The sequence below is a fragment of the Marmota flaviventris genome, chromosome 5 (genome assembly GCF_047511675.1).
Source record: "Marmota flaviventris isolate mMarFla1 chromosome 5, mMarFla1.hap1, whole genome shotgun sequence".
Classification (NCBI taxonomy): Eukaryota; Metazoa; Chordata; class Mammalia; order Rodentia; family Sciuridae; genus Marmota; species Marmota flaviventris.
The window spans coordinates 144,567,453-144,595,198 of record NC_092502.1 but is presented as its reverse complement, the minus strand read 5'-3'; the positions used below and the strand labels follow the sequence as shown (position 1 = coordinate 144,595,198).

The window sequence follows — 27,746 nt, the reverse complement described above, 5'->3', positions numbered from 1 at the left end:
ATTATTATTTATTATTATTATTATTATTATTATTAAAAAGAGCGGCATTAAAGTTGAAAACTCGAAACTGTAATTGTCCACAGAAATGGCAGATAGCAAATGATAGATTTTTAAAGCTCTCTCATTCAGTCCTGGACAAGCGGCACCCCTCCAATGTTCTCCTAATATTAAAATTTTTTCCCTAGTGCATCTAGGAGGTATCTTGAGCCAATTCCATGTGAAAGCCAGGGGCGGTGACCGAGACAACCTGCACCCTGCGGAAGGAAATACCCTAGAGTAGTTCTTACGAATTTAGATTATTTGTATTTCTCTAAGGCCAGGCAAGGGTAGGGACTCAAATAGTACAACGGCCAGGGGACGCCACGGGGAGAATAAGAGTCTAGAGAGAAAGGTGACAATTTGAGTCCTCAGGGTCGAGACCTGCAATCCAGAACACCAAGGCTGGGGGGAAGAGAGAGATCACAGCGGACTTTGCACTAGTGACCTGGGACGCCCGGCGGGAAGGGCGCCACTGCGCAGACTCCGCGGCTGTGCGCAGGCGCGCAGGGAGGGAGCTCGCCGGGCTGGCGGGATTGGGGCGGCGCCTTAGGCAGGAGTGATCCAGGTCCGCTGAACCTTTTGCAGGGGCCGGGCCGGGATTGCTCAGTCTTCTTCTGAAGGAGCCGAGAGGCACTATGGCTCTGAAGGGCGTCAGGGTCGTGGAGCTGGCTGGCCTAGCCCCCGGCCCGTTCTGCGGTATGGTCCTGGCGGACTTCGGAGCGCAGGTGCTGCGCGTGGACCGGGTCGGCTCCCTCGGCGATGTGAGCCAGTTGGCCCGGGGCAAGCGCTCGCTGGTGCTGGACCTGAAACGGGCGCAGGGAGCAGCCGTGCTGCGGCGCCTGTGCACGCGTGCAGACGTGCTTCTGGAGCCCTTCCGCCACGGTGAGCCTCGGCCCCAGCGAGCTGTCCACGGGCGGGACGCGCGAGGTTCCTGCATCAGGAGCCCATCTGCACTGGGATTGAGGCTGCCCCCGTCGCACCTTGGTCCTTTTGACACGTGAAACCTCGTGCGTCCCAACCTTACTAGGACCTTCAGTCTCATTTGGTCTTGTTGACCATTCTCTTGAGATGATCTTCTAAAGCTTGGATTTTGAGATACTGCTAATGCCCTGTTTCTTTCATTGCTTTTGACCCCTTCCTGGTTGCCCACTATCCATTGCCCTTTTGTATCTGCTTATTTGATGGTATTAAACTGTATGAGAATCTAATAAAAGCCATACGTCTGTTACCAGATTGCCTAGAGGTACATGGCATTTAGTTGCTGTTTGGGGGGTGGTGTACCCTTCAAAGCATCCATGATCCCACTATCTAGGTCAATGTTCCCTGCCTTAGATGATGGTGATCCTAAGTTCCAGCCTCAGGTCATTCATTCCTTTGTGCTTTGTGCCCTGGAGTCTCTACACTCATTCCTATTGCTTTCTGCTTTACATACAGGTGGGGCCCAGCTCTTCATCTGTACCCCAACCCTTGGAGCTGCAGACTGCTACCAAAATACATGAATGCGTTCCTCTAAGACTATTCCGCTTGCACTGCAACTGCCGCAAAACCCCAACCAAGCCTTTCTCCTTTCCTTTCAAAATGGCATCTCCTCTTATGTATACTTTATCAGAGTGAATGGAACCAGTATCCACCCAGTTTCCTGATTCAGTAAACTGTATTTCATCCTTGAATCCAGTCTTCCTTTCATCACGACTGCTTTCACCGAACACTATTAATTCAGTTTTTTTTTTTTTTTTTCCCCTTACCAGGACCTGGATTCTTACTCTCCATACCGGTTTCAACCTACTTGGTGCTTTTGTGTCAGACAGCCTTGGTAGGAAGTCAGTAAACGTTTGGCAAAAGAATTTAAAGTCTACAGGGCACCAGGCTTTTTAGCCATCACAGTCATATTTGAGGATATTTAGAATTAAATAATGATTTAATAATGCCTATTTGAAGATGAGGGTGGATCAACATGGTTAAATTATTTGTTCCAGGTCTTTAGTTAGGAGAGCTGCGGATAGACATGTAGTCTCCAGGTGAGGGTTTGTGGCTACTGTTCAAAAAGGTGGATGACTAGGGGCTGTGGCTGTGGCTCAGTGGTAGAGCACTTGCCTAGAATGTGTGAGGCACCGGGTTCAAACCTCAGCACCACATAAAATATAAATAAATAGAATTAAAAATAAATAAACAAAAAATACTGATTAAAAAAAAAAGGTGGATGACTAGACTCAGTTTCCATCACTGATCAGGATGATGAGTCCTAAACAGTATATTATGTAATCCTGATGACTTTTAATTCCAGGAGGTTTAAGATATCAGTTTACCTGGGTTTTGTGCAGTAAATATCATACTTGATACCTTAAGAATTCTGAGGTGTTACTGTAGCTAATTTTGGTTTTATGGATGTTTCTGAGCTTTATTTGTGAAGGTTTTATACAGGCCTGTGGAAAGAGCATGCTGTGAATCCTGAAGAAGGAGCTCCTAACTGAGAGGGAAGAAGGAAGGGTACTACCAGGACAGCACAGAGAGGGAAAAAAAAAAAAAAAAAGATCCTGCTTTGGGGATTGAGTAGGCTTGGATATGCCTTGAGTGAAATATGAAAAAATAACATCTTGTGGCAGAAACCACACATGGGGTCCTTACTCTTCAGGTCTTTTTCTACTAGAAACATGCTATAAGTGGTCAACCTAAATAACAATTGAAGAGATATTCTCCAATTAGTGATATTTGGGAATAGTGGATCATAATAATGAGAGCAGGTGTTCCACAGTAAACTCTGAGGTGTTCCAAGAAGTTGAGGCAAGGGGAAGTTTTTACAGGTGAAACGGGGATTCCATAAAATATTTTGAAACTAATCCTTGGCTACCAGGATTAGTAACAAGGGTGGTGGTGGTCTGAGATTAAAGACAGTTGAGCAGATGTTCTCACGGAAGTTTTATTTGTATAATCTTCTGGTGGCCTTTGTGCCAGGTTGTGGTTCTGATAGAATCTTCTGTGAATAGTTCTTCTCATCAGGCATATATGCATGAAATCCCTTCCTTCATAACTTCTGAGTTTTATTTATTTTTGGTTAGGGTAGGAAAAAGTGACTCCATTTTGATTTTGACAACTTTCACAAAATCCACAACAAATATTCTACATTTGGAAGAATGTAGTTTTATGTTTACCTCATATGAGGAATTATTCCATTTCTCAATTCATGTTCTCTTTTTTTAAAAAAATGTTTTTTGTTGTTACTTTTCTCCTAAGGTGTCATGGAGAAACTCCAACTTGGGCCAGAGATTCTGCTGCAGGAGAATCCAAAACTCATCTATGCTAGACTAAGTGGCTTTGGCCAGTCAGGACAATTCTCCAGGAAAGCTGGTCATGACATCAACTACTTGGCTTTGTCAGGTATGTTGAAGAATAATTTTTTTCTACACTTTAAATTTATTCCCAATCAAGATCTGCAGTTACATTGGTTAACAAGAATTTTTTAAAGTGCAGATTTAAATTCTTATCAGAATCAATAAGGAGAGCATGATTGTTTAAATTAGGTTAATTTGAATTCTTAGAACAATGATTCTGAAGCTCCCTTCTCATTTTAACACATTTGAGGAATAACATATCCTCACACTAGTAACACTTATTTACTACATTTGAGGAGTCAGTTCTCAGGCCCCTACTAGGGAGTAAGAGACTTGGTAGTAGTAGTGATGATCACCCACACCTTGAAAACACTGAAATAGATGGACTCTGATGTTCCTTCATTGGGAATCATCGCCTGAGTCCTGGTTTCAGGCTTCTGTGAACACTAGGAAAACCCCATGTATTTCAGGTCCTAATGTTTCTTTATTTCTAGCCTAATTCTCAGATTTTCTGTGAATACATATAGATCAAGGGAGAAGGTAATTATAAAATTGGCTGTTCACACCTATTTAAAATTTAATCTCTTGTACACAATTATTTTCTTGCCTTTCTTTGTGGTTTGAATGAAAGCACATGACTGTTTTCCGTTTATATCATGAATTGATAATAATCATTGTTTTGTTTTTTTCCAAAATCCAGTGAGTAAAAACTTAACAAATTTTGAAAATGTTATCTGGGATAAAGTTTTAGAAAGGAAAAGAATCATCAAAACAAAGAGCCTGTCAAAAACTTGTTATATGTAGGCTGTGTAGGTTCAAATTGGAAAAGCCTGAGGTACTAGTTTTTACTCAGGTCAGTAACTAGAGATTGGTTATTCTTCTATGAAGTTCATGTATGTATTTAAAAGAGGCATTAAATTTATTTTTAATGGTATAGGTGTTCTGTCAAAAATTGGCAGAAGTGGTGACAATCCATATGCTCCCCTGAATCTCCTGGCTGATTTTGGTGGTGGTGGCCTCATGTGTGCACTGGGCATTCTGATGGCTCTCTTTGAACGCACACGCTCTGGCAAAGGTCAGGTCATTGATGCAAACATGGTAAGTATTCATTGGGCGGGGGATGATAGACCTACCACTTGCTCCTATGTGTGCTATATGGTTGCCTCAAATCTTTTTCTGAACAAGAAATAAATGAAGCTTAATGTTTGAATTCAGGTCACCAAGAATATCCTTTTCTTTAAAATAGGCACACAGCCTTCATACATGTCAGAATGTCATAATTTAATCATCTTTGGAGTCACTCCTCTGAACTGTTTCTGACTTACCTGATTCCTCTGTGGTGTTTCAACAGTTTTCCCCAAGTTATTTTTTGTGCTTAAAAAAAAAAAATACCTCAAACTGGGCATAGTCCTGCATGCCTGTAATTCCAGTGACTCGGGAGGCTGAAGCAGGAGGATATTGAGTTCATCGTCAGCCTCTGCAACTTAGCAAGGCCCTAAGCAACTCAGGAAGACCCTATCTCAAAAATTAAAAAAATAAAAAGGACTAGGGATATGGCTCAGTAGTTAAGCACCCCTGGGTTCAATCCCTAGTACCAAAAAAAAAAAAAAAAAAAAAAGAAAAAATCTTTTCAAACAATCTTCATTCAGAAGGATTTCAAGAAGTCTTCATCAGTAGGTGGATCAGATTCTCATGGATGCTGAAGCAAAATGGGCCTTCTGTCTAGACTTTCCTGCTGCATTTGTTAGGGGAGGCTCCAATATCATAATGCTTCTGTTTGTGCATTGTCATACATTCAACACTTGCCTCATGCTCTGCTGGGCACTTTCTCTATGTGATTCCTTTTAATCTTCAAAGCAACAACTTCATTTGGAACACAGTTGTCCTCCCTTATCTACAGGGGATATGTTCCAAGACCCCCAGTGAGTGTCCGAAACTGCAGATATTATCAAATCTCACTATATACTATACTTTTTCCTATAACACGTACATCATATACTGGTAATAAACGTAATTCATAACTTAGACACATAGTTGATTAACAACAGTAACTAATAATAAATAGAAAAATTATAACAAGTTATATACATAGCAATAAAAGTTGTTTAAAACTGATGAATGATTTATTTCTAGAAATTTCTAGTTAATATTTTAAGAGTGCACTTGACAGCCAGTAACTAAATGGTGGGAAGTGAAACTATAGAAAGGGGGGATGACTGTACATTGTTATGAAGTGAAGACATCTGCCCAAGGTCTCATGGCTCTGTGGTCTTGGGAGGGTTACTGCACCTTCTGTCCTCAGTTTCCTTTGTACTATGGAGATGATAATATGTCTACTTTACAGCATTATTAGAGAATTATATGAGTTCATCCATTGTTTAGGTGTAAATAGTGCCCAGCACAGAGCAGATACTCTGTTATTGAGACTCTTCTAAAAGAAAAGAAGTACAGTTTGGTCATTTCCTTTATGAAGTACCTTTCATATCTAGTTTGAATACTTGAGGTTAGGAATTAGAAAAAGATTTCAGAGTCATTTGGGAATAATCTGGGAGCCAGGTGAGAAAGGTCACTTAAAGAAAGGACAGAACACCAGCACATAATGAGTGGGCAGAAGACGAAAACCAAGGGCTAAGGAGGGTGAAGTAGAGAACCAGAAGGGAGTGTTGTTGAGGAAACCAAGGCAAGAGAAGCTGCCTAGAGAAGAGTAATGGCCAGAGGGTCCACACCGGTGGACACCTCCAAGTTTAAAGACTGAATAGTGTAAATTGGTTTGGCTCACTGGCAACCTTTGCAGAGTATATCCTGGGCTGGAATCTGATCTCCTCCTCAGTCCTCTCCTGTGTTGTTTCTTGTGACTGTCATGGAGCACAGCTCACATTGTCCTTTGTGTCCTTCTCAGAATGTATTTTGGAAGGAGTGGTGTGGGTTTATCTTTTGTTTCTAGCTGCTGGCCCAGGTGTAGTGCAGCTATAGCATGAAGTAGTGATAGCAACAGCAATAGCACTTCCACCTCCAGCTGCACCCTCGCCCCACCAGGTGCAGGGCTGGGGCCTACATAGGGCTCCCTCTTTGAGCCATGAAACTTCCTGAGGGAAATTGGCTGGCTTTCATTTGGTGTTGAAAACTTGAAGGCTACAGAGGTTAAAGCTCCAGCTTTGAATTGCTTCCCTCTGCTGCCCTCTGTGGGCACAGGCCATGGGTCCAAAAGAGATCAGTTAAAAAACAACCATGGGGCTTTGGTAATTTTAAGGAGAATTTAAGGTAAATACTTATCTAGTAATAGCTGACTAATTTTCTAAATATATGGGTTGGTTATTTATAGTCAAATAATGTGATTACTGCTTTTATCTAATCAGAATTGCCTAATAATTAGAAGGTAGTAATAAGCTTTATCATTTATGAAACTGGAAGCCCTCAGGATTCGTGCTCACATTAGGGGATTGTGAGTGTTGGCTGATTACTCAAGACCTGAAGGATCAGTAGATCTCATTCACAACTTCTTCTTCAAGGTCAAATAGAAGCTGTAGAAGCTGATTCAGGTGAGGCAACACCTTCTTCTTATAGGACAGTAGTTTTCAGTATTTTAGCAACAGAATCCTTGGCTCATGCTCACTTGGAATGATTTGGTGTTTGTCTCGCCATAGTTCTGTTGCCTTGGACCCTATAGAGTTAAGATGACTGGAATGTGGGGTCCTCTCGGCTGTGTTACCCACACTCCAGGGAGCACATGGACACACTGTGAGTTGCATGCAATGGGCCAACACGATAAGGATGGCATAAAAATTTGGTGGGTCAATGAAGCTGCCATTTCCCTGTGTTATGGAACCTCATCTGGGCAGTATACATGACATGAGGATTAGGGGCAAGAAAAGCTGCTTGCTGGGGTGACCACCAACAGACCTTGAAGTCTGACTGGGAGAGCTAACACCCTGACTCTTGTCCTGTGGCTCCTGTGTTGCTAAGTACATTTCATTTATGATGAAGCAGAGCAGAAACACTTTTTAATCAAGGTAATTCAATACAGAATCTTGAAACTTTTCACACTTTTTTAGCCTGAATATAAAAGTAGGATAATCAGTATTCAAAACTCCAACTAAACTTTCTGCGGTGCTATGTGAGAGCCTGACTCACTTTGAGTTCACTTGTTGTCCCATTGGCTCTGACAAGGCAAGGACTCAGCATAAAGTAGGTATTTGTTTATAGCAGATACTAACTTGCTGGGTTTTGTATGAGCAAGCTGGAATTAAGACTCATGCAGAACAATAGTATTTCAATTTCAAGGTCAAATTTATGCCATTTGAAGGGAAAAATTTCTTTTAAGGTTTACTCATGAATGTGAGTGAGCTGTCTCTGACATGTCTGAATTTGGTATAGGACATATCTAAAAATATACTTCACATCAACATGAACATAAAATATATTTAAAATAGTGCACATATTTATGTGTGTATCATGCATATGTGTATAAATATGGGATTGCTAAGATTTGGGTAACTCAGTCTCAAAAAGTGAAAGCACCACCCACGTAGGCCACTTACATGAGTGCAACTTCAGTCAGACTCTGCATAATGATGTTTCAGTCATTGATGGATTGCACGTCTGACAGTGGTCCATACAATTATGCAGCCCTCCACCTTAGGATGTGTAAGTACACTCTATGGTCTTCACACTGTGATGAAACCCCATAACAATGCATTTCTTAGAATGTGTCTCCATATTAAAGTTGTAAAGTTACTTATTTAGTGATTTTAAATATAACAGCCATAAATTCAGGTATGTAGGAGATTTTCAATAAAAAGAGAAATTTGAGATGTATCTAAAAGAAATCTTGTCTTTGTTTCGCATCCAGTAATAGGAATTCCATGCTTATTCTCCCCTCTTGGTAGCCTCAGGGATAAGGATGCTGTTTGGACTACTCTCTGGGGTGCTGGAATCATCAGAAGTATAAAATCCACAGGGATGGCCCAGAGTATCTCGCTTTTCATTTTGATTCTAAGATAATTATACTTGAGTTTGCAAATTCACTGTTACTTTAGGACTTGATGGGAAGGTGGCACCCCCATAATTAGTGTGTACTCAGAAAAGCCATACACCTGCCACCCATCTTGTTTTCTTTATTTTGTAACATTCTAGTGATCATTAAAGATAAGATGTATTAAACATTTAAATTTAGTTTACTTGGTATTGGATTCAAGCCAAAATAAGTTAAATGTAACAGTAATGTGATTTACCTTTAAATAATGATATGTTTCTTACATCACTATATATATTGTTGTAGGTCTTGAAAATCATACTTTAATATCACTTTATTTTATTTTTAGCTTTTTTCTGGCAGTTTCTAACATATATATAAGTGGAGACTAGTATAAAGAACTTTCTTGTACCTTCATCTAGCTTCAAAAATTATCAACATTTTGCCAATCTTATTGGAAGGGAAGAACAAAAGTAGTTCTTTCTAAGCCTGGCAATATTTTCTGGACTGAAGAGCACAACTGGTTGTTATTCTACCATAAACCCTCTCTAACTCAAGTTTGCAAAAATACCTAGGAAGTTGTATAACATGTATAATCACTGCAACACACACATTTTAAAAACCTGAATTGACATTATCCCTGCTTTTACACTTGAATTATCTGGATTTATGTGTGTTCTGCTTCTTCAAAGGTGGAAGGAACAGCATATCTCAGTTCTTTTCTGTGGAAAACTCAAAACATGGGACTGTGGGAACAGCCTCGAGGACAGAACCTGTTAGATGGTGGAGCACCTTTCTACACAACTTACAGGACAGCAGATGGGCAGTTCATGGCTGTGGGAGCCATAGAGCCCCAGTTCTACAGACAACTCATCCAAGGTAGGAGCTGTTATGTGCTTCACCCACTTTTCTTTTTCCATGAGCACTCTTTATTCTCTATTTTGGGGCCTTTTAAAATCTCATAATATTTTATTATATATCCAACTTTCGATTAACTCTGGCCATCCATGGGGAATTTCCTCTACCTTTTAAATGAACCGGTGATTTTTACTGGTGTACATAATAACTCAGGGTCTTAAAATATAACAATTCTTTTTGTGGGATGTCCAGTGCTTTTATTACATGTCACACCAGTAGTGTGTATATTTATCTTGCCTCTGTGTGCCCCAATTTTTCTTAGTCTTCCCTGGGAAGGATCTACTGCCTCTGTCGGCTCTTATTCTTTGACGGATGCCTCTTACACTGTCAGGTGTTACCTGAGTACAGAGAGTCTGTAGCCAGTCTGCCATAGCAAGAAAATCTGGGATCTCTTCTTCCCTTTAAAGTAATTGGACTGGAGTTATTTTATTCCTGTGAAATGTTTGAATTTAAAATTTACTCTGGAAATAATTTAGTATCTAAGTCATTTGAGAATACAGTCTGCAGTGATATGAAAAGTTGATTACAGTACATTTACCTTTCTACTTCAAGTTCAAAGTATCATTGTTGATGGCTTTTCAGGTGCAATATAATACTGAATTATTTGCAAATAGGTATAATGATTATTTTTGTAAATATTGAAAAACATTTTATGATCAAATGCTTTAACTCCACTAACTGAAAAAAGGTATAGGAGAAAAAAAATAATTTGCCTAGGTCATATATAATGCCTTACTGCCCAAGAATTGAAATTAAAAACCCAGAATTGGGCTGGGTATGTGGCTCAAGCGGTAGCGCGCTCGCCTGGCATGCGTGCGTGCCCCGGGTTCGATCCTCAGCACCACATACAAACAAAGATGTTGTGTCCACCGAAAACTAAAAAAAAAAAAAAAAAAAAAAATTTTCTCTCTCTCTCTCCCTCTCTCTCTCTCTCTCTCTTTAAAAAAAAAAAACAACCAGAATTAACTCAAAATCTGGACTGAACAATGCTATATGGAGGACCAAGTGGTGGGAGCAACACACACCTTGGGTAAAGAAAGCCCTGGAAAGCAGCAGGGATACAGCACCGAGGGTTTGCAGAGTACAACAACCTTGTTTATATATGCATTGTCTTTAGAAAATATAAGTGTGTTAGGGCTGGGGATGTGGCTCAAGCGGTAGCGCACTCACCTGGCATGCACAGGGCGCTGGGTTTGATCCTCAGCACCACATAAAAATAAAATTAAGATGTTGTGTCCACTGAAAACTAAATAATAAATATTAAAAAATTCTCTCTCTCTCTCTCTCTCTCTCTCTCTCTCTCTTTCTCTCTGTCTTTAAAAAAAAAAGAAAATATAAGTGTAATAAGCTGGTACTTCTAAACAACAGTGATAAATATATTCCTCTAACACCTTTCTGTGGCCTGAGTTCTAAACAATCGCTATAGCTACTCTGAGTTCTGATAACACGAATATAAAATTTATTAACGCATTGTTTTACTTACCCTTCAGTAAGTATTGCATAAAAGTTAATTCAGAGAACTTGCAGTTATATAGGGTCATCTCAATATTCAGCTCTCATATTTAGGCCTCGGATCCATTTTTGAATTAATTTCTGTGTATAGGGCAAATTAAAAGTTCATCTTCATTCCTTTGTATAGGTGCTTCAGTTTTCCCAGCACCATTTATGGAACAGATGTTTTCTTCTTCATTGAATAATCTTGGCATCCTCTTGATCATCAGTTGACCACAAGTGGAAGGGTGGCTTTGGACTTTCAGTTCTATGCCGTTGATCTCTGTGTCTGTTTTTATGCTTGATTATTGAAACTTAGCAGTGTAAGCTCCCCAACTATGTTCTTTTTCAGTATTGTTTTGGCTACTTGGATTTTTTTGGACTTCTTGTGAATTTTAAGAGCAACTTGTCAATTTATGCAAAAATGATAGGTGGGATTTTTACAGGGGTTTTGTTGGATCTGTGCATCAAACTAGGGAACATTGCCATTTTAACATTATATTAAGCTTTTGAATCCAGGAACATGGCTGCTTGCTTTCCATTTATTTAAATCCTCTTTTAATTCTTTCAGCAATGCTTTGTAGTTTTCATTATAGAAGTGCTGCACTTCCTTGGTTAAATTCATTCTGAAGAAGAGTATTCTTTTTGAATTTATTGTTGATAGAAACATTTTCAGACTGGTCATTGCTAGTATCTAGAAATACAGTGGGTTTTGTATATTGATCTTCTATCCTGCACCCTTACTGATTTCCTTTATTGTTTCTAGGTGTGGATCTTGAATCTTTTCATCTTTACTTGAATTCCATCTTGGATGAGTAGCTTCTTGGATATGCAGATTAAGGTTTTTCATCACATTTGGGAATTTTTCCAGACATCATTTCTTTAATGATTCTTGTACTTTCTCTCTTCAGTTGTTGAAGACTCTCTAGTCACTCGTGTCCCACAGGTCTGTGAGGCTCTGTTCATTTTCCTGTGTACTTGTTTCTTTCTGTTCGGCTGACGAGATACTCTTAATTCAGTTCTCTTGAAGTCTATTGATTCTTTCTCCTGCTAGTTCATATTTGCTGTTGAGATATTTCTCGCTAGTGAATTTTTCATTTGTTGCTCAACCTTTCAACCCCAAAATTTCTGTTTTGTTATCTTTTAATACGATTTTCATCTCAAATTGCTTTCATACTTTTCTTTAATTCTTCAGGCATGATTTCCCTCGGTGCTTTGAACATTTAAAAAGTAATTCCTGAAGTCTTTGTTTAGTACATCCAACATTTGGCTTCTTTGGGGGAAGTTTCTGTTGATTGCATTTTTGCCTGTGTATGGGCCATAATTTCCTGCCTCTTTGTATGACTCAGAATTTTTCATTGAAACTGACACTACAAATAATTTAATGTGGTAGCTCTGAACCCAGCTCACCCCTTTTTCCCCTACTTCCTGGTCCTGGATTTGTTATTGTTGCTGTTTAATGATTTTCATATACTAAATATGTATTCTTTGGTATGTGCAGCCACTGAAATCTGCTCAGTTAGCTTGGTATTTAGTTAATGCTGGACAGAGATGTCTTTAAATAACTTGAAACAATAACTCTTCCATCCTTTTCTGAGATATTCTATACCTTTTCGATTGTGCAGAACCTCAAGATCAGCCAGAGGTGAGAGATTGGAGCCTTCTCAGATGTCTTTTGTACATGTACATGGTCCTGCACATGTGCATGTACACATACGGCCTTCCATATTCTCAGATATAGGCCGGAGATTTTTTAAATCCTCTGTGGACAGCCTGTTCCCCATTGTTTCCTTTTAAATTGTTTTGGTTAACTTCTTACTCATACCCCAGGTAATGCCACCTCAGACAGATGTGAGGCTAAACAATTGCCATTTGATTTTGAAAAAGTCCTAGAGATGGAACTGGCAGGTCACATCAAGTCCAGTCCTGAGAATGGAGCTTTTCGGGGAGCTGTCAGGCCACATAATGACAGTTCTCTGGGGGTGGGGCTTTGGGGGAACTCCACACTGGTTTTGCTTCCTTTGGTGGCTCTTATCCTGCTGGTTTTCACAGCTGCCCTTGTGGAGTGACCATTGGTTCTCAAAGCCACCACAGAGCAGGGGAGAGAGAGGTGACTTTAGCAGCAGTTGTAATGCCATAGATGCACACTAGACTAATCAAGATTCAACTTTAAAAAAAAAATCTAAAAAAAAGATTCAACTTAAGTAAACATTCCTGAGATCACACAGGATTTTCGGTGATTTTGAGAGTGATGAGAGAATTGACTCCAACAATTGGTTTCCTAGTGTTCTCTTTGCTTTCCTGTGGGAGCAGATTTTTGTAGTTCCTTGCTTTGCCATTCCAGAAGTTAGCTCCCCTCCCTGGCGTATCTTCCTGGTATTTTAAAGCATGTATGTTCACAGTGCTTACTTTTAACATCCACACTCCACCTCTGTGAATGAACCATTCTGAAAATACTGAAAATGAAATGACACGTGTTAGTAGCTTAATTGTTGCAGCCCTCAACTCTTGACCACCTTCAGGTGGGTTTGTTCCTCCGAGTCTAAACTCTGTAACCTCAATGATTTTTTTGGTCCCCTCTATTTGCATCCTCAATTCTTTGTGGTATCGTTGACCTTTCTTCCCTCAAGTTGCTGAAGATACTTAGTTGACAGGAGGCTTATTTATGCTTAAGGCAGGAGGCACATCACACAGTCCACAGAGCCCAGGACACAATGTCTCAGCCTCTTTTTTTTTTTTTTTTCAGAGTTATTGACTTAATAAAAATGATACTAGTTACATACAAAGTACTTCTCTCTCAGGCCCTGCTGGACAAACCCCAAATCTATGATGAATTTTCTGAAGTAGTGTTAATTACATGCTTCATTGTCCCCCTGTGTTTTGAGATCTTTGGGGTCAGACTTTAATTAAACTTTTCAGTACCTACACATCCAAGTTTTTGTAGACTTCACTGTTTTGTTTCCCTGGTGTTTTCTGGGGCAAATATAAATAAATAAATACATAAAATTAAATAATCTGGAAACAGTAAGAATTTTGAGATTAAGACTATTGTAGTACCATCAGATAAGCAATAGGGATTTTGTAATTTTTTAAAAAAATTTCAAAATATTATTTAAAAACTGCACAAAAAATGATAAGTGTTGGTGAGATTGTGGAGAGATGCAAACCCATCTGTAATACTGGTGGGATGTAAGGGGATTCAACTCCCATGGAAATGGTGTAACAGTTCCTCAAAACACTAACCACGGAAGTCACGTGATCCAAGAATACATTCAAAAGAATGGATAGCAGGGACTCTAACAGGTATTTGTAAACCTGTGTTCACAGCAGTGTTTTTAATAATGGCCAAAATGTGGAAGCAATTCATGTGTTCATTGACAGGTAAGAGGATAAACAAAATGTGGTATATGCATAAAGTGGAATATTATGCAGCATTATTAGGAAGAAAATTCTGACAAATTCTGCAGCATGGATAAATCTTGAAGACATTATCCTAAGTGAAATAAATCTCTCCCAAAAGAATATTGCATGATTCCAGTTATAAGAGGAACCCAGAATAGACAAAATCATATGGATAGAAAGAATGGTGTTTGCCAGGGGCTGGGGAGAGAAAATAATGAAAAGTTATTATTTAATGGGTACCAAGTTTAGTTTGGGAAGAGAAAAGATTCTGGAGATGGGTGGTGGTGATGGTTGTATGTAGTACCACTCAACCATATACTTAAAAGTAACAATAATGGTAAATTATATGATATTGTGTATTTTACCCCAACTTAAAAAAAAGAATGAAAATTCAAAACACCGTGTTTGTTTAAAAAATTGTAAGTAATTCAGAATTTTAAAACAAGAAGTGAAATGTCTCCCTTGTTCTGCCACCTTGGGAAAGTTTGCAATGTGGCCTTTTACATATTTTCCTGGATGAATGTTAACACACAATTGTGTTTTTCTTATATGATTACACATTAACTTGTAATATATTAATTATTAATGCATGTTATATTTATTACATTAGTATATATGAATTATATTATTGTTATATATCATTGTATCTAAATTTATAACTTACAGCCATCTCTTTTTATTTAGCAGTATAGCAGAGATGTTCTTTCCTGCCAATATAAAAGATTTTATATATATATATATATATATATATAAATATATAAATATGAATATAGGCAGACCATGCTACATAAAAAGCAGTCATTTTATACTCCATGGTCTGCCTATATTAAAATTCTCTATTAATATTCATTTATGTTTTCCAGTTTTTCATTATGACATAATGTTTACAGTGGCCATCCATATATATATATATATATATATATATATATATATATATATATATTACCATACTGAAAACATGGATTTTGACTGCTTAATATAGTGTTATATAGCAGTAAAGTTTATGATATGTGCTTAAGATAATAAATATTTTATGTAAGTCTGTGTGTGTACGTAAGGTAGTTTTTTTGGAAATTAGAACATTTTCAAGTTTTAAATGATGATTAAGATGCTAGGCTAGTCCCTGTGAGTATGTTTGACTTAAAATACCAGAAACTTAATATTGACTATACTATAAAAACTAGTGAAGGCTGGGAATGAGGCTCAGTGATAGAGTGATTACCTAGCATGTGTGGATTCAGTCCCAGGCAGTGCAAACAAAATAAAACAAACTAGCTGTAACTGGATTCCTAGTTCCTTTTGGAATGTCAAGAGCAGAGCACTCAGCCCACCCTGGCCAGTGATGGTTAATCCTGGAGGCTTGATCATGGTCAGGATGGGAGGGAAATTGTTGCCCAGAAAGGATGAAAATGGAAGAGCTGGGCTATCAGAATTAAGAGTAGAATCTGGCATCTTTTAGCTTCTAGTGTTTTCCAGTATATAGACCAGATCCCGTGTATCTCAAGTATAATATAAGTTAGAAAATATATTGGTCCCAGTTTTATTTAATGTTACGATTCTGATCACATTCTGATGAAAAACAAAAGACATTTCCATCAGTAGCAGTGATATACTACTTTTGGCTGCCTCCTCATTTTATTTGCTTTTTAATCACAGAGCTTGTGGTGATTATGAAATGGAAGCAAAGTGAAAGACATCTATACAGGCATTTCTTCATAGGTTATAGTGATAACCTGAATCTATGGCTCCAGGTCTGTCCTGCTATTCAAATAGAACAAATGGCTACCCAGAAAACTTTACTTATATGCCCAGAGGTAGCTATTCATAAAACTTAAGAACTATGTGCGTTCTCCATATGTCCTAGGACTCTTTAAGACCCTAGGGAGGGGCTGCAGTTTTCATGTCTTATTACTGCTGTGGGCACTTTCACATCTTCATAGCAGCTTCCAGTTAGCCTGAGCTTCAACATGGGAGGGAAGGGAAGGGAAGGCTGGTAAAGTGAGATCAACCTGTTGATTTACCTGACGCAGATCACAAAAAATACTATCCGTAAGAAAAAGGAGCTTTCATGATCATTTTACTATTAGCCTTCAGCATTATAAAACTCTCTTATGTGAGAGGAAAAATTGACATTTATTCCAAACCCCAGTAAGGTGGCCCTTAGAGTATACAGATGTTCCTCAAACTTATGCTGGGGTTCCATCTGGATAAACCCATTGTTAAGTTGAAACTATCATAAGTTGAGAATGTATTTTATACACCTAATCTACTGAGCAGAGTATCTTAGCCTCACCTACTTTAAACTACATTCACCTACAGTTGTGCAATGCCATCTAACTCAAAGCCAATTTTATAATGAAGTGTGAAAATTCTATATAATTTATTGAATTTATTGGGTACTTAACAATGAAATCAGAACAGTTGTATGAATATGCTTTCGTACCATAATAAAGTCCAAACATCTTGGTCTAGTCTTTGGCTACCTTTCTGGTCCTGTGCTGTTCGTACAAAGCCCTATCAGACTCTTATTTTACCAATATAAAGATAAAAGAATTATTACTCAAAAATTGTAATCCTCAATTTCATCATTTATCTTTGGGGTTCTTTCTTGAATAAGATAGTCATGTTTCTAAGATAGTCATATGTAAAATTGCTCAAATTTTATTTTTTATAGGGCTCAGATGCATTATATAAAATACAGAATTATTTTTAATTCAGTAAGACAGATAATACCATCCTGAGGAAATTTCTTTTTGAAATCCTACTTGGCGAGAAGAAATCAATTTCTGGAAACTAGATTATTAAAGACAGACTACTTTTGATGAAAGGTCGGTGGTAAACGGTAGGCAGTGACAAGCGTGTTTTCAGTGTTGCCTACCCCATCACCCCACCCTCTCCAGCTGTTGGCTCCAACTTCAAACTGACTTTGAATTTCTTCTCTTGATTCATTTGAGAAACTCTAGAGAACATTTTATTTGGGATAGTATAGTGGGCTCAAAATTTATTTTCATTAATTATAATCTCTCTACCCTAAGCATAATAATTTAAGAAATCATGTTTTTCCCTCAGGACTTGGACTAAAGTCTGAAGAACTTCCCAAGCAGATGAGCATGACCGATTGGCCGGAAATGAAGAAGAGATTTGCAGATGTGTTTGCAAAGAAGACCAAGGCAGAGTGGTGCCAGATCTTTGATGGCATAGATGCATGTGTGACCCCAGTGCTGACCCTTGAAGAGGCTGCCTGTCATGACCATAACAGAGAACGGGGGTCCTTCATGACTGACGAGGAACAGCACGTGAGTCCCCGACCTGCGCCTCTGCTGTCAAACACCCCAGCCGCCCCTTCTGCCGAAAGAGATCCTTTTGTAGGAGAACACACGGAGGATATACTTAAAGAATTTGGGTTCAACCAGGAGGAGATTGACCAGCTATGTTCAGATAGAATTATTGAAAGTAACAAACCAAAATCAAAAGCTCATCTCTAGCTTCTAGATTCACAGTTCAAATGAATTTGAATGTAGCACTTGCAATGGAGAATAATACATAGCAGTGTATGCATGGAAATGTGGGATGACAGTAATGCCGTGATCTAACTATTCTGATCAAGAAACATGGAAGATTGATTACACAGTAACAGTCTGAAAACAGTTGCAGTCTGAAAATTGTTATCAGTATATTTGATTTAGGAATATTTTACATATTCATATTGTGGGATTTTTTCTGCCTTTCAATTTGCTTGATAAAATGTATTTGTTGATATTAAACTGCTTATATATCTATATTTAAATGAATTACTATAATACATCTTTATTAAATAAAGCTTTTTTCCCCTATTGTGGGTTGTGCTTTTTAGTTTGCAAAAGCTTCAACAAAACCCCTTTTAAATACCATTAAAATAACATTTTCTGACACATTGAATACTTTTGACTCTACTATTATTGTACTGGTCAGCTTCGCATGGCTATGGCCAAAGTATCTGACAGGAACAACTCAGAGGAGGAAAGGTTTATTTTGGCTCATGGTTGCAGTCCACACCTGCCAACTCTGTTGCTCTGGGCAGCATGTCATGGCTGGAGAGCCTGGTGAAGGAGTACTGCTCCATTCATGGCAGCCAGGAAGCAGAGAGGAGGAAGGGAGTAGGGATCATGGGAAGAGGAACCCTTCCCAGCACACCCCCAGTGACCCTCTGCCACGCCCCACCAACAGTAATCACCCGTCAGTCCTTCCACACTTGAGTGGACTGATTATGTCCCAGCTCTCATGATCTAATCCCTTCACCTCTGAACATTGCTGCATCTACACGGACATTTGGGGGGAAGCTCCTTATCCAAGCTCTAACAAATCTTTACCAAAATGACTGTCCTTAGAAAAGTCTGACCCTTTTAATGTGACCAGAAGATCATTCAGTCAGGGTCTTTAAATTGGAATGTTAGCAAATAAATGTTCTTGGGCTTTCCTTCAGATAACTCAGCCTTCCGACTGCTCTGCTGGTGCTGGTCCTCTGTAGCTGGCTCTTCTCATCACCACACCGTGACCCTTTTCCTGTCATCCACTTGACATCTGCCAGCCTCTTCCTCCTCCTCCCCCACTACCTCCTGTTTTCTTATCCATCGTGTCTCCCTCTGGCCCTGGAAGTCCCTTGGCTTATGCCCATGAAATCTAGAAGAAAATCATGATGAAAACAACCCTTAAAGAGCATGTCGCAGTGGAATCAGGAAGCCATTGGGGTGACCAGGGCCTACACACCTGTATCAGGTTGCTGCCTGGGAAAGAGACCTCTTGAACTGGACATGAGAAAATGACATGGGAACGTGAACCGAAAACTGGGCCAAGGCCTCCAAGGTCATTAACGTTTTTCATTGAGGTTGCAGCTGCAACTGTCACAAATGACAAAGGCACTTGAAACCATGAGTTAGTCCTTGGTATCAATCTCGAGCAGTTTAGTAAGGGACAGCTTAGTCCTAGGACAGCTTCTTTGTACCATCTTCTTTTTAATGGAATGTGTGAAGTTCATCTGTCCTCCACTTCACAGAGCCTATACCATCTGACCTTCTTTGGAGCAGTCAGAGCTGTCGGGATCTGTGGATTCTCTGATTTCTCAGGTCTCAAGTGAAAGCCCCTTTGCGTTTGCAGTTTCTGAGTTTGAATTGATGGACACCTCTCGCTTTCTTTAGGACTCTGTGCTAATGTCACCCTAGGAGAGTGCTTTTCTGATCCTTGTCTATGGTGCAGCCACATCATCACATGCTGTTTGTTCCTTTGCCCTGTTTTATTTTTCTTCACACTGCATATCACTACTGCCATGGTATTTAACCCCATCCCTTCCCTCTGCCATCACACACAGGAATGGAAACTTTATAAGGGATTACGGACATTTAATTAATTCCTAAACATCCAGTTCCAAGAATAGTGGCCATGCCTACAGTGGAAAATTAGTAAGTATTTATTAAACAAATACATCTCAATAAGCAAAGTGCTGTCAGTTCCACTTCAACCTTCTGATTTCGAGAACCACTGTTTTTTGACCATGCTCCCCTACTGCTAATCCTTTTGACACCAAACAGGTCTTTTCAGTCTTGTAAAATTCGTCAGTGGTGCTCTTTTTCCCTACAGAATAAAATAGAAATTCATTTACAAAGTATATCAACCCTTTACAATAAGACTATACCCAAAGGATTTAAAATCAGCATACTACAGTGACACAGCCACATCAATGTTTATAACAGCTCAATTCACAATAGCCAAGCTTTGGAACCAACCTTGGTATCCTTCAACAGATGAATGGATAAAGAAAATGTGGTATATATACACAGTGGAATATTACTTAGCCACAAAGAAGAATGAAATTATGGCATTTGCTGGTAAAAGGATGGAACTGGAGAATATCGTGCTAAGTGAAATAAGCCAGTGCCCCCCAAACCAAAGGCCAAATATTCTCCCTGATATGTGGATGCTAACCCACAACAAGGGAGGATGGAGAGCGGAAGAATAGAAGTTCATTGGAATAGACAAAGGGGAATGAATGGAAGGGAGAGGGAGGGGAATAGGAAAGACAGTAGAATTAATCAGATGTGACTTTCCTATCTTTGTATTTGAATACAGGACCAGGGTAATGTCACATCCTGTATAACTGCAAGAATAAGATTCTAATTAGAATAAGTTACGCTCCATGTATGTATAATATGCCACAATACATTCTACTGTCATGTATATCTAAATAGAACAAATTTAAAAAAAAAAAAAGACTTTTACCTAGCTCTCTAGGCCCATTCCCACCCCTCCTGTTCCCCAGCACTTTGTATTGGACTACCTGAAGTTTCCAAATATCCTGTGGTCTCTCTGGCTTTCATTCCTTCCCACATACTACATCATTTTCCAAGAACAGCAATATTGGCTTTTGCTGCAGTTGACAGATCTAGCAAAGTTAGACTTGGCTCAAACACAGCTTGTTTTATTTGTTTATTTGTTTGTTTTGCATAACTCCTGCATTCTTACCCATAGGGTCGTTTTGTACAGTGATTATAAACTGTGGAGTCGCTCAGGTGTTGTGTACAAATCTCACCCTATTGTCATGGTGTTGAAGATAATGCCTGTGTAGTGCCTGGCACATTCTAGGTGCTCGGTGGTTGTTAGCACCTATTTGTAGTGCCCTTCCTAGGTTCTCATCGCATGTTGCTCATATTTCTAAGGATAGTAATTGCTTTTACTACAGCTTCCAAACTCTTCAGTAGGCCATAAGCTCATAGAGTAGTGGCTCTGGTATACAAAAAGATCACCTGCAGGTTCTGTTAAAACACAGATCCCGGGCCCCACTAGAGATTCAAATGCAGTGGGTAAAGGGTGAGACCCATGAGTTGACATTTCTACCAAGCTTCTAGATGTGTATGCTTCTGGTTCAAAGTCTGCACCTTGAGTAGCCTGCCCTATTGGATGTGAACTAAGTCTTTTTACTTGGGTTACTGTTATAATAGTGTTCAAAAAAATATCTGTGGAATGGATTGGTAAGGAAAAGGATAAAAGCAAGTCAACAAAAATCTATAAGTAAAGAGATGGTTAGCTTAGAATATTGATTCCTGTGATTAGTCAACTATACAAAATATTTTAATGAAACTGTGAGCCAAAATAAATCTTTCCTCCTTGAAGTTGAGGATAAAAATTGCTTTGTGTAGGTTGTGAACTTAAAGAATAAATGTAAGCAATAAATATAAGCAATAAAGAATAAATGTAAGCAAAGTTAGTAGCTCTTCTTGGTGACCCACACTTCCCTTCTGAAGATGGAAGACCCTGTGCAGAAAATGTGGCAGTTCCTAGTTTTTTAGTTTCCTTTAGATAAACTGTAGATTTAGATGATGGCAATGACACAGGAAAAGAGAAAACAGGGAACTTTAAAAAGGAGAGAAAGGTGTGCAATTAAAGAAGGAAAATTCTGATGAAAATGGAATTATTTTCTCAAACAGTTTGATATACATTTATTGATACTCTTTTGATCCTACCGTGTAGGAAGTGAGGAGATGCCACAAATTGTAAGATCATAAATAAAACCAATCCATGAGATACATCCTGATTGTATCATGATCACTGTGTTTATATATCCTCCCTCCACTGTGTTTATATATCCTCCCTCACTGTGTTTATATATCCTCCCTCAATGTAATTACGACTGAAGCATATTCCAGGCTTCAGTCGTAATTACATTGCCTTGTAATCTGTAAAGCACTTGGACCTATTTTGAGTTAAGATACCTTCAATGGCAAATAATGCAAAACAAGAAGGAAATATTCTGGCTCTCAACCAAGAGTTTTAGTCTTATCTGAATGTGGTCATGCGGGCCCTGTTTTCCCACAATTCTCCAGGGTACCAACTTTCCATCCTCCACGTGTAAATTTTATCCTCAGGCTGGTAGCAAGTTCTGGATCTTATATCCACACACAGCAACATTCAGAAGAAAAGTTCTCAGGAGCCCTCAGCAAAACCTGTTTCGTGTCTCCTTAAGCTGACATACCAACTGTGTTAGTTGTTGTGACAAAATACCTGAGAAAATCAGCTTCAAGGAGGAAAGATTCATTTTGGCTCATAGTTTGAGAGGTTTCAGTCCATGGTCACTTGGCTTCATCGATTATGGGCCTGTGGTATAGCAGAACATCATGGCAGAAGGTATGGCAGGAGCAAAGCTGCCCACCATGGCATCCAGGAAACAGAGAGAGAAAGGGGTCGGGGACAAGACATACCTTTCATGGACACAACTCCGGTGACCTATTCTTAACTAGACCCCACTTTCTTGAGATCAACCACCTCCTATAATACCGTCAAATTTTACACACATTCATGGATTAATCCAGTGATAAAGTCAGGGCCCTCATGATCCAGTCACTTCCCAAAAGTCCCACATGTGAACACTGCTGCATTGGGGACCAAGCCTTCACATGAGCCTTTGGGGGACATTTCATATCCAAACTATGACACAAACCATTTCTATACCAGTCTTTAACAGAGAAGGTAGGATCGTCCTTAGATAAAGCTAGACAGCTCCTGCAGCTGCTTTGACTCCCTTCCCAAAGTTCATGGGCATGAGGGCTGTGTGGGCTCTGGGATCCACTCCCAGTTCCATCAGGATGGAGGGAACGGTGACTGGAGGTTGGGTAGACAGTCCATGAGGTCCAGTGCATGCAGCGTCTCAACTGCTCTTCCACAATCACAGGGAGAAGGTAGGGCAGTTTTCCCCATTTTACAGATGAGAACACAGAGGCTCAAAATGTCCTACACCACCTTAGTTTATGCTCACCTTATTGTGTCAGTAACTTTTTTGTTGTACCCCTAGAAAAGAAAAACCTAACCATTCAAATAATTAGGTCTAAGCAACTTAAACATTTGTATCCTAACTACTTATTAGATATTTGAATAATACTCACAAAGAAAATGTGACATTTTATTTTTTTCCTCATTGTTCACCACAATTATTTACTAATGGAACATGGGCACCTTCTGGACACTACAGTGCCTTGGAGTCAGATCAGACACTGCTTCTCCACCTCCTGTCCCATGCTGATTTTCCTATAGTACTTGCTTTTTATCACAATGACTGTAGCAAACCTCACTTTACAAGATATGAAACCATTGAAAGGATTATAGTGCAATCTGGGTTAAAAGTATGAAATACCTCACTAGTAGCTCATGTACCATCCAACAGATGTTGTTGCACTGCGTTTACTAGGTTCAAATGTTTAAATATCCCAAGGTACACCTATGAGTTCACTGTAATCCTTGGGTGACTTGGCACACAGTTTGAGAAACACCAGATTAAGTGATTTGTTGAGGGACGTGCAAGTAGAAAGAAGCATGACGAGAATTTAAACTTGAAGATTCTGACTCCAAGCCCTGCTCTTGAATCATTTTTAAGGCTCTTCCTATACAGTCACGTTTCTCCAGACAAGACTTTTCATTTGAACTCAGGGTCCTGCAAGGAAGGTATGACCCAGTCCAAACCTTTGAAACAGAGTAAATTTAATATAGCCACCTGAGGATGGAGAAAGGAAATGGCGAGGATACCGTGACTTCTTCCCTTCTCCCACGGAGGCCTCCCATTAGCCAAATTTCCACAGAAGCTAGAGAGCAGGTGAACCTGGAAAATGTAGTCCTATACGACACAAGGCACAGGAGGGATAAATGTAACAAACAAAACTGTTGGCTGACATTCCGAAATACAGTGTACATATTTTATTTGTTCAATCATTGCTTTAGCAAATATTTATTGAGGACCTACCAGGTGCCAGGTATCATGCTAGATGCTGGGAATACCTTAAGGAGCTATTATAGAATAGACCTGTTCTCTGCCCTCAAGGAGAATTAAAAAAAAAAAAAAACCTAATTGACAAAATGCTATAGAACAAACACAGAACTATCTAATTATATTCATCACGTGCAAATAGGACATATTAGGGCACTATGAGGCAGGTAATGACTTCGAGGAAAGATGAGAACCCCACATGCTATCTTAAATCTAGTTATTTAACTTCTGAGCTGTGTGTGTAGAAAACTTCTGGTCAAGAAAGGACAGAATATTTGTATCTATAAAAATAAGTTTATAAAAAGATTGACTTATTTATATATTGATTTAACCCCGGTATAATAAGACTTAATTATCTCAAAACTGTGGATGTGATCATAAGAAATATGGTGTGTGTGTAAGAGAGAAATTGAGAAAGAACAGTGTAAAGGAAGATCTCGTTAGAAAAACATTCAGGCATTGTAAGGAGCCAGAGGGCTCTCAGCAGCTAATCTCCGTCATGCTTTTCAGGGCCAACACCCCCTTTCCCTCTAGTCATAACTTGTGATCTTAGAGGCATGAAAGAATTTGAGCCCCTCCTCCAGCCTGGCCATCTCCGCCTGTTGCTCAGCCAGGCTCCATATCAAATACAGTTTGGAGCCCAAACCCAGGGATCAGGCAGAAAGGTATCTCATCCCTTTGCAATGGGCAGCGACAGTGGGCAGGCTGGCAGCCACACCTATCAATCCCTAACTGAGGATGGCCTCTTGGGATCTGCGAAGCTACCAAAAAGACCCACAGGCAGACTCATCATGCACAGTATGGTCATGTTCGGCCGAGAGTTTTGCTACGCAGTGGAGGCAGCTTATGTGACCCCGGTCCTGCTCAGCGTGGGCCTGCCCAAGAGTCTGTACAGCACGGTGTGGCTCCTCAGCCCCATCCTGGGATTCCTCCTGCAACCTGTGGTGGGATCAGCAAGTGACCACTGCCGGTCTCGTTGGGGCCGCCGGAGACCCTACATCCTCACCTTGGTCATTATGATGCTCGTGGGCATGGCGCTGTACCTAAATGGAGATGCGGTAGTATCAGGTAAGTGGACGGCACAAGGTCCTGTTGTGCAATGCTATAGGAAAAGAATGTGAAGTTCTTGACATTTAATATAAACTGGTTAAAACTGATGGTCTCTCCTAGGCTGCAATGAACTTCTACCTTTGAATGATCCAAAATCGTGAGGAGCCTTTACTTTCAGAATCTCGTCATGTATTGTCCTGTGTTGCTGTGAAGATTTAAAAATAGGACTGAATTTTTATCTACTTATCAAATTAAATATTTGTACTTACTTGTCAATAAGAGTTTTTATTTTATTTTTTGAGCCCAGTATGCTTTGTAGGATACTTTGTCAAATTGATCAGTGCCCAAATGGCTCTGTAAACACTGGCAAGGAATTGCCTGTATGTTCAAATAAGAGTTAATTTGTTCGTTACCTTATGAAGAGCCTCTTAATGGATACAGGGCATTAGCCTGTCAGCTCAAGGGAACATTTTTGCATTGCAAATTCTGGACAACCACAAATCTGATGTTAAAACGCTTTTTCTAGTCATTAATCAGCTACCAATTAATCAGTTCTTGGTGGTAGGACATTGAAAAAAGAATCATTAAACATTACAAAGGCCATATATTTTTAGACCATCAACTCCCAGGACAGCAGATGGGTGAATAAGAAACAGGATAATCAGGGAACATTTATATATACTTAAAAGAAGGCATAAATTCAACTCATAAATATACAATATGTATGGGAAAATAACAAAAAAATCTGGTAACTATAGTCACTGCTAAGGACTAGAGGTGAAAGGGGAGGGTAGGCTTATTTTTACTGAAATTTTGTAAATATGTACCTATATTACACACTATCCTTAGCTTAAAAAAAAAATGCAAGCAAGGAAAACAACAGTGTATGTTCCATAGCAGATTGAGTGAAGGAAGGACAACACATGCATAGAATGAATATTATTCAGCTATTAAAAATTATGAGGTTGCTCTTCATTAACTGCAGTGAAAAGATGAGAATCGCTGGTTGAGGATGGACACATATGCACCCTATGATCTTATTCATCGGTGCTATTCAAAAGTATGGCCCTATGACTTGTAGCGTCAACATCTCTAGGGGCTGTTGGAGACCCAAGTTCTCAGGCCAACCCCAGGTCAGTTTGAATCAGAATCTTGAGAACTGGGGCTTGTTCAAGTGATGTTAAGCATGCTGGAGTTTCAGAAGCAGTGCATTTGGGTACAGCTGCACACCTGGATCTGGATGTGTGGAAGCACATAACAGGATGTCCCAGAGGATAACCATGGTTGGGGCTAGGATCTGAAGCATTTTCTAGTTGTTGCTGTTTTTTTTTTTTTTTTTTTTTTCTATTTTGTTGAAATTGTTTACAGTAAGTATATGTATTTTTTTATTTAAAGAAATATAATTCACTCACACCCCAGAAAACTCATTTAAAAGCATATAATCCGTGATTTTTGGTATATTCAAAAGGTGTGCAATCCTTTCCATTTTGTAACTTCTGAATATTTTCACTACTCCCAAAAGAGACCCAATACCCATTGACAGCAACTTCCCAAATCTTTTTAAACACCAGCCCTAGACAACCACTCATTCACTTTCTGTCTATAGATTTGTCTTTTGGGACATTCACTTGCATAATTTTCAGAACTTGAAAAGATAATGAAGCTATTTTTATTTGGAAAAACAAAGTAGAGGAAGACGATTTGATGACAGAAAGTTTTGGTGAAATAAAAAACATGGATCAGGGCTGGGGATGTGGCTCAGTGGTAAAGCGCTTACCTGGCATGCATGAGGCCTTGGGTTCAAATCCCCAGCACCAAAAGACAAATTTTTTAAATGGATCATTCTAAAGCAGGATTGAGGAGAACGATGTTTATTTCTCTTTTAGCTTTGATTGCTAATCCAAGGAGGAAGCTGGTTTGGGCCATAAGCGTCACCATGATAGGTGTGGTTCTCTTTGATTTTGCTGCTGACTTCATTGATGGGCCCATCAAAGTGTACTTATTTGATGTCTGCTCCCATCAGGACAAGGAGAAGGGCCTCCACTACCATGCCCTCTTTACAGGTAGGGAATATTCCAGAAAGTCTTTCCTCAGCTCTCCAGACAGGGAGGCACTTCCGTGGAAGCCAGCCAGTGTCTCTGCACGTGGAATCATTTGAATGAATGGATCCCTTGATGGGACGGTTCCATCACGAGGACTCTATCTCCCAGTGCATTTGCCTAAACAAAGCTTTTGATTGCTTCTGTAGAGTTTTTGAAGAGGAAGTTTACATAAGATCTTTCTTCAGCACTCTTTATGGAGACCTTTAGAATGGAAATGAAAAGAAGTCTTATGCACTTCACTTTTGTTTTAAAGCAGTGGATCTCAAACATCAGTAATGTAGCATCAACCTTACTTAGAAGTTTGTTGAAAATGCAAGTTCTTGGGATCCTTCTTCGTTTATTCTGATTTATATTTCTTGGGTGGAGCCCAGAAATTTGAAGTTCATTTACTAAGGATCCCAGATGATTTTTGTGGTAGGTGTACTATGCACCACATTTAAGAAAAAAAAATAGAAACAAACCAAGCAAATGAAAACCTCTCATCTTTGAGATTTTTTGGTTACACGAAGCATGGACATTTTTTTCCAACCTGATGGTTCAAAAAAGTCCATGCCATGTACAGTTGGGGCTCTCTGGATTATCGGGGCTGCTGTCAGCCTCCTTTGGTCACTGTTAGGCCATTCATTTGGAGCAATGTCACTTATTACTAATTAGTGCTA

At 39.4% G+C, this 27,746-nt stretch overlaps 2 protein-coding genes across 3 annotated transcripts in view; both read left to right on the top strand.

The window, feature by feature from the left end:
• Positions 1-541: 541 nt before the first annotated feature.
• Amacr (alpha-methylacyl-CoA racemase) lies at positions 542-17,965 on the top strand. Of its 2 annotated transcripts, XM_027936227.3 has the most exons (5): positions 546-921; positions 3,271-3,414; positions 4,306-4,466; positions 9,033-9,219; positions 17,221-17,965. In XM_027936227.3, exons 1-5 carry the CDS (start codon positions 675-677, stop codon positions 17,634-17,636), a joined length of 1,155 nt encoding a protein of 384 aa, XP_027792028.3. In that variant the 5' UTR covers positions 546-674; the 3' UTR covers positions 17,637-17,965. The 2 variants fall into 2 exon arrangements, with proteins under 2 accessions (XP_027792029.3, XP_027792028.3); XM_027936228.3 differs by lacking the exon at positions 4,306-4,466 and having other exon boundaries at positions 542-921; positions 17,221-17,340.
• Positions 17,966-24,618: 6,653 nt separating this feature from the next.
• Positions 24,619-27,746, top strand: part of Slc45a2 (solute carrier family 45 member 2) — a 41,159-nt gene continuing 38,031 nt past the window's right edge. Inside the window, exons 1-2 of the mRNA XM_027936315.3 lie at positions 24,619-25,003; positions 26,872-27,048. Coding sequence (XP_027792116.2) covers positions 24,619-25,003; positions 26,872-27,048 — 562 coding nt within the window. The remainder of the gene's footprint in view (positions 25,004-26,871; positions 27,049-27,746) is intronic.

Bases quoted from the DNA above. Each gene is read 5' to 3' on its own strand.
- Amacr (XM_027936227.3), top strand. From the start codon at position 675: ATGGCTCTGAAGGGCGTCAGGGTCGTGGAGCTGGCTGGCCTAGCCCCC. The intron at 922-3,270 runs GTGAGCCTCGGC...TTTTCTCCTAAG, and splicing joins TCTGGAGCCCTTCCGCCACG to GTGTCATGGAGAAACTCCAA. The intron at 9,220-17,220 runs GTAGGAGCTGTT...TTTTTCCCTCAG, and splicing joins CTACAGACAACTCATCCAAG to GACTTGGACTAAAGTCTGAA.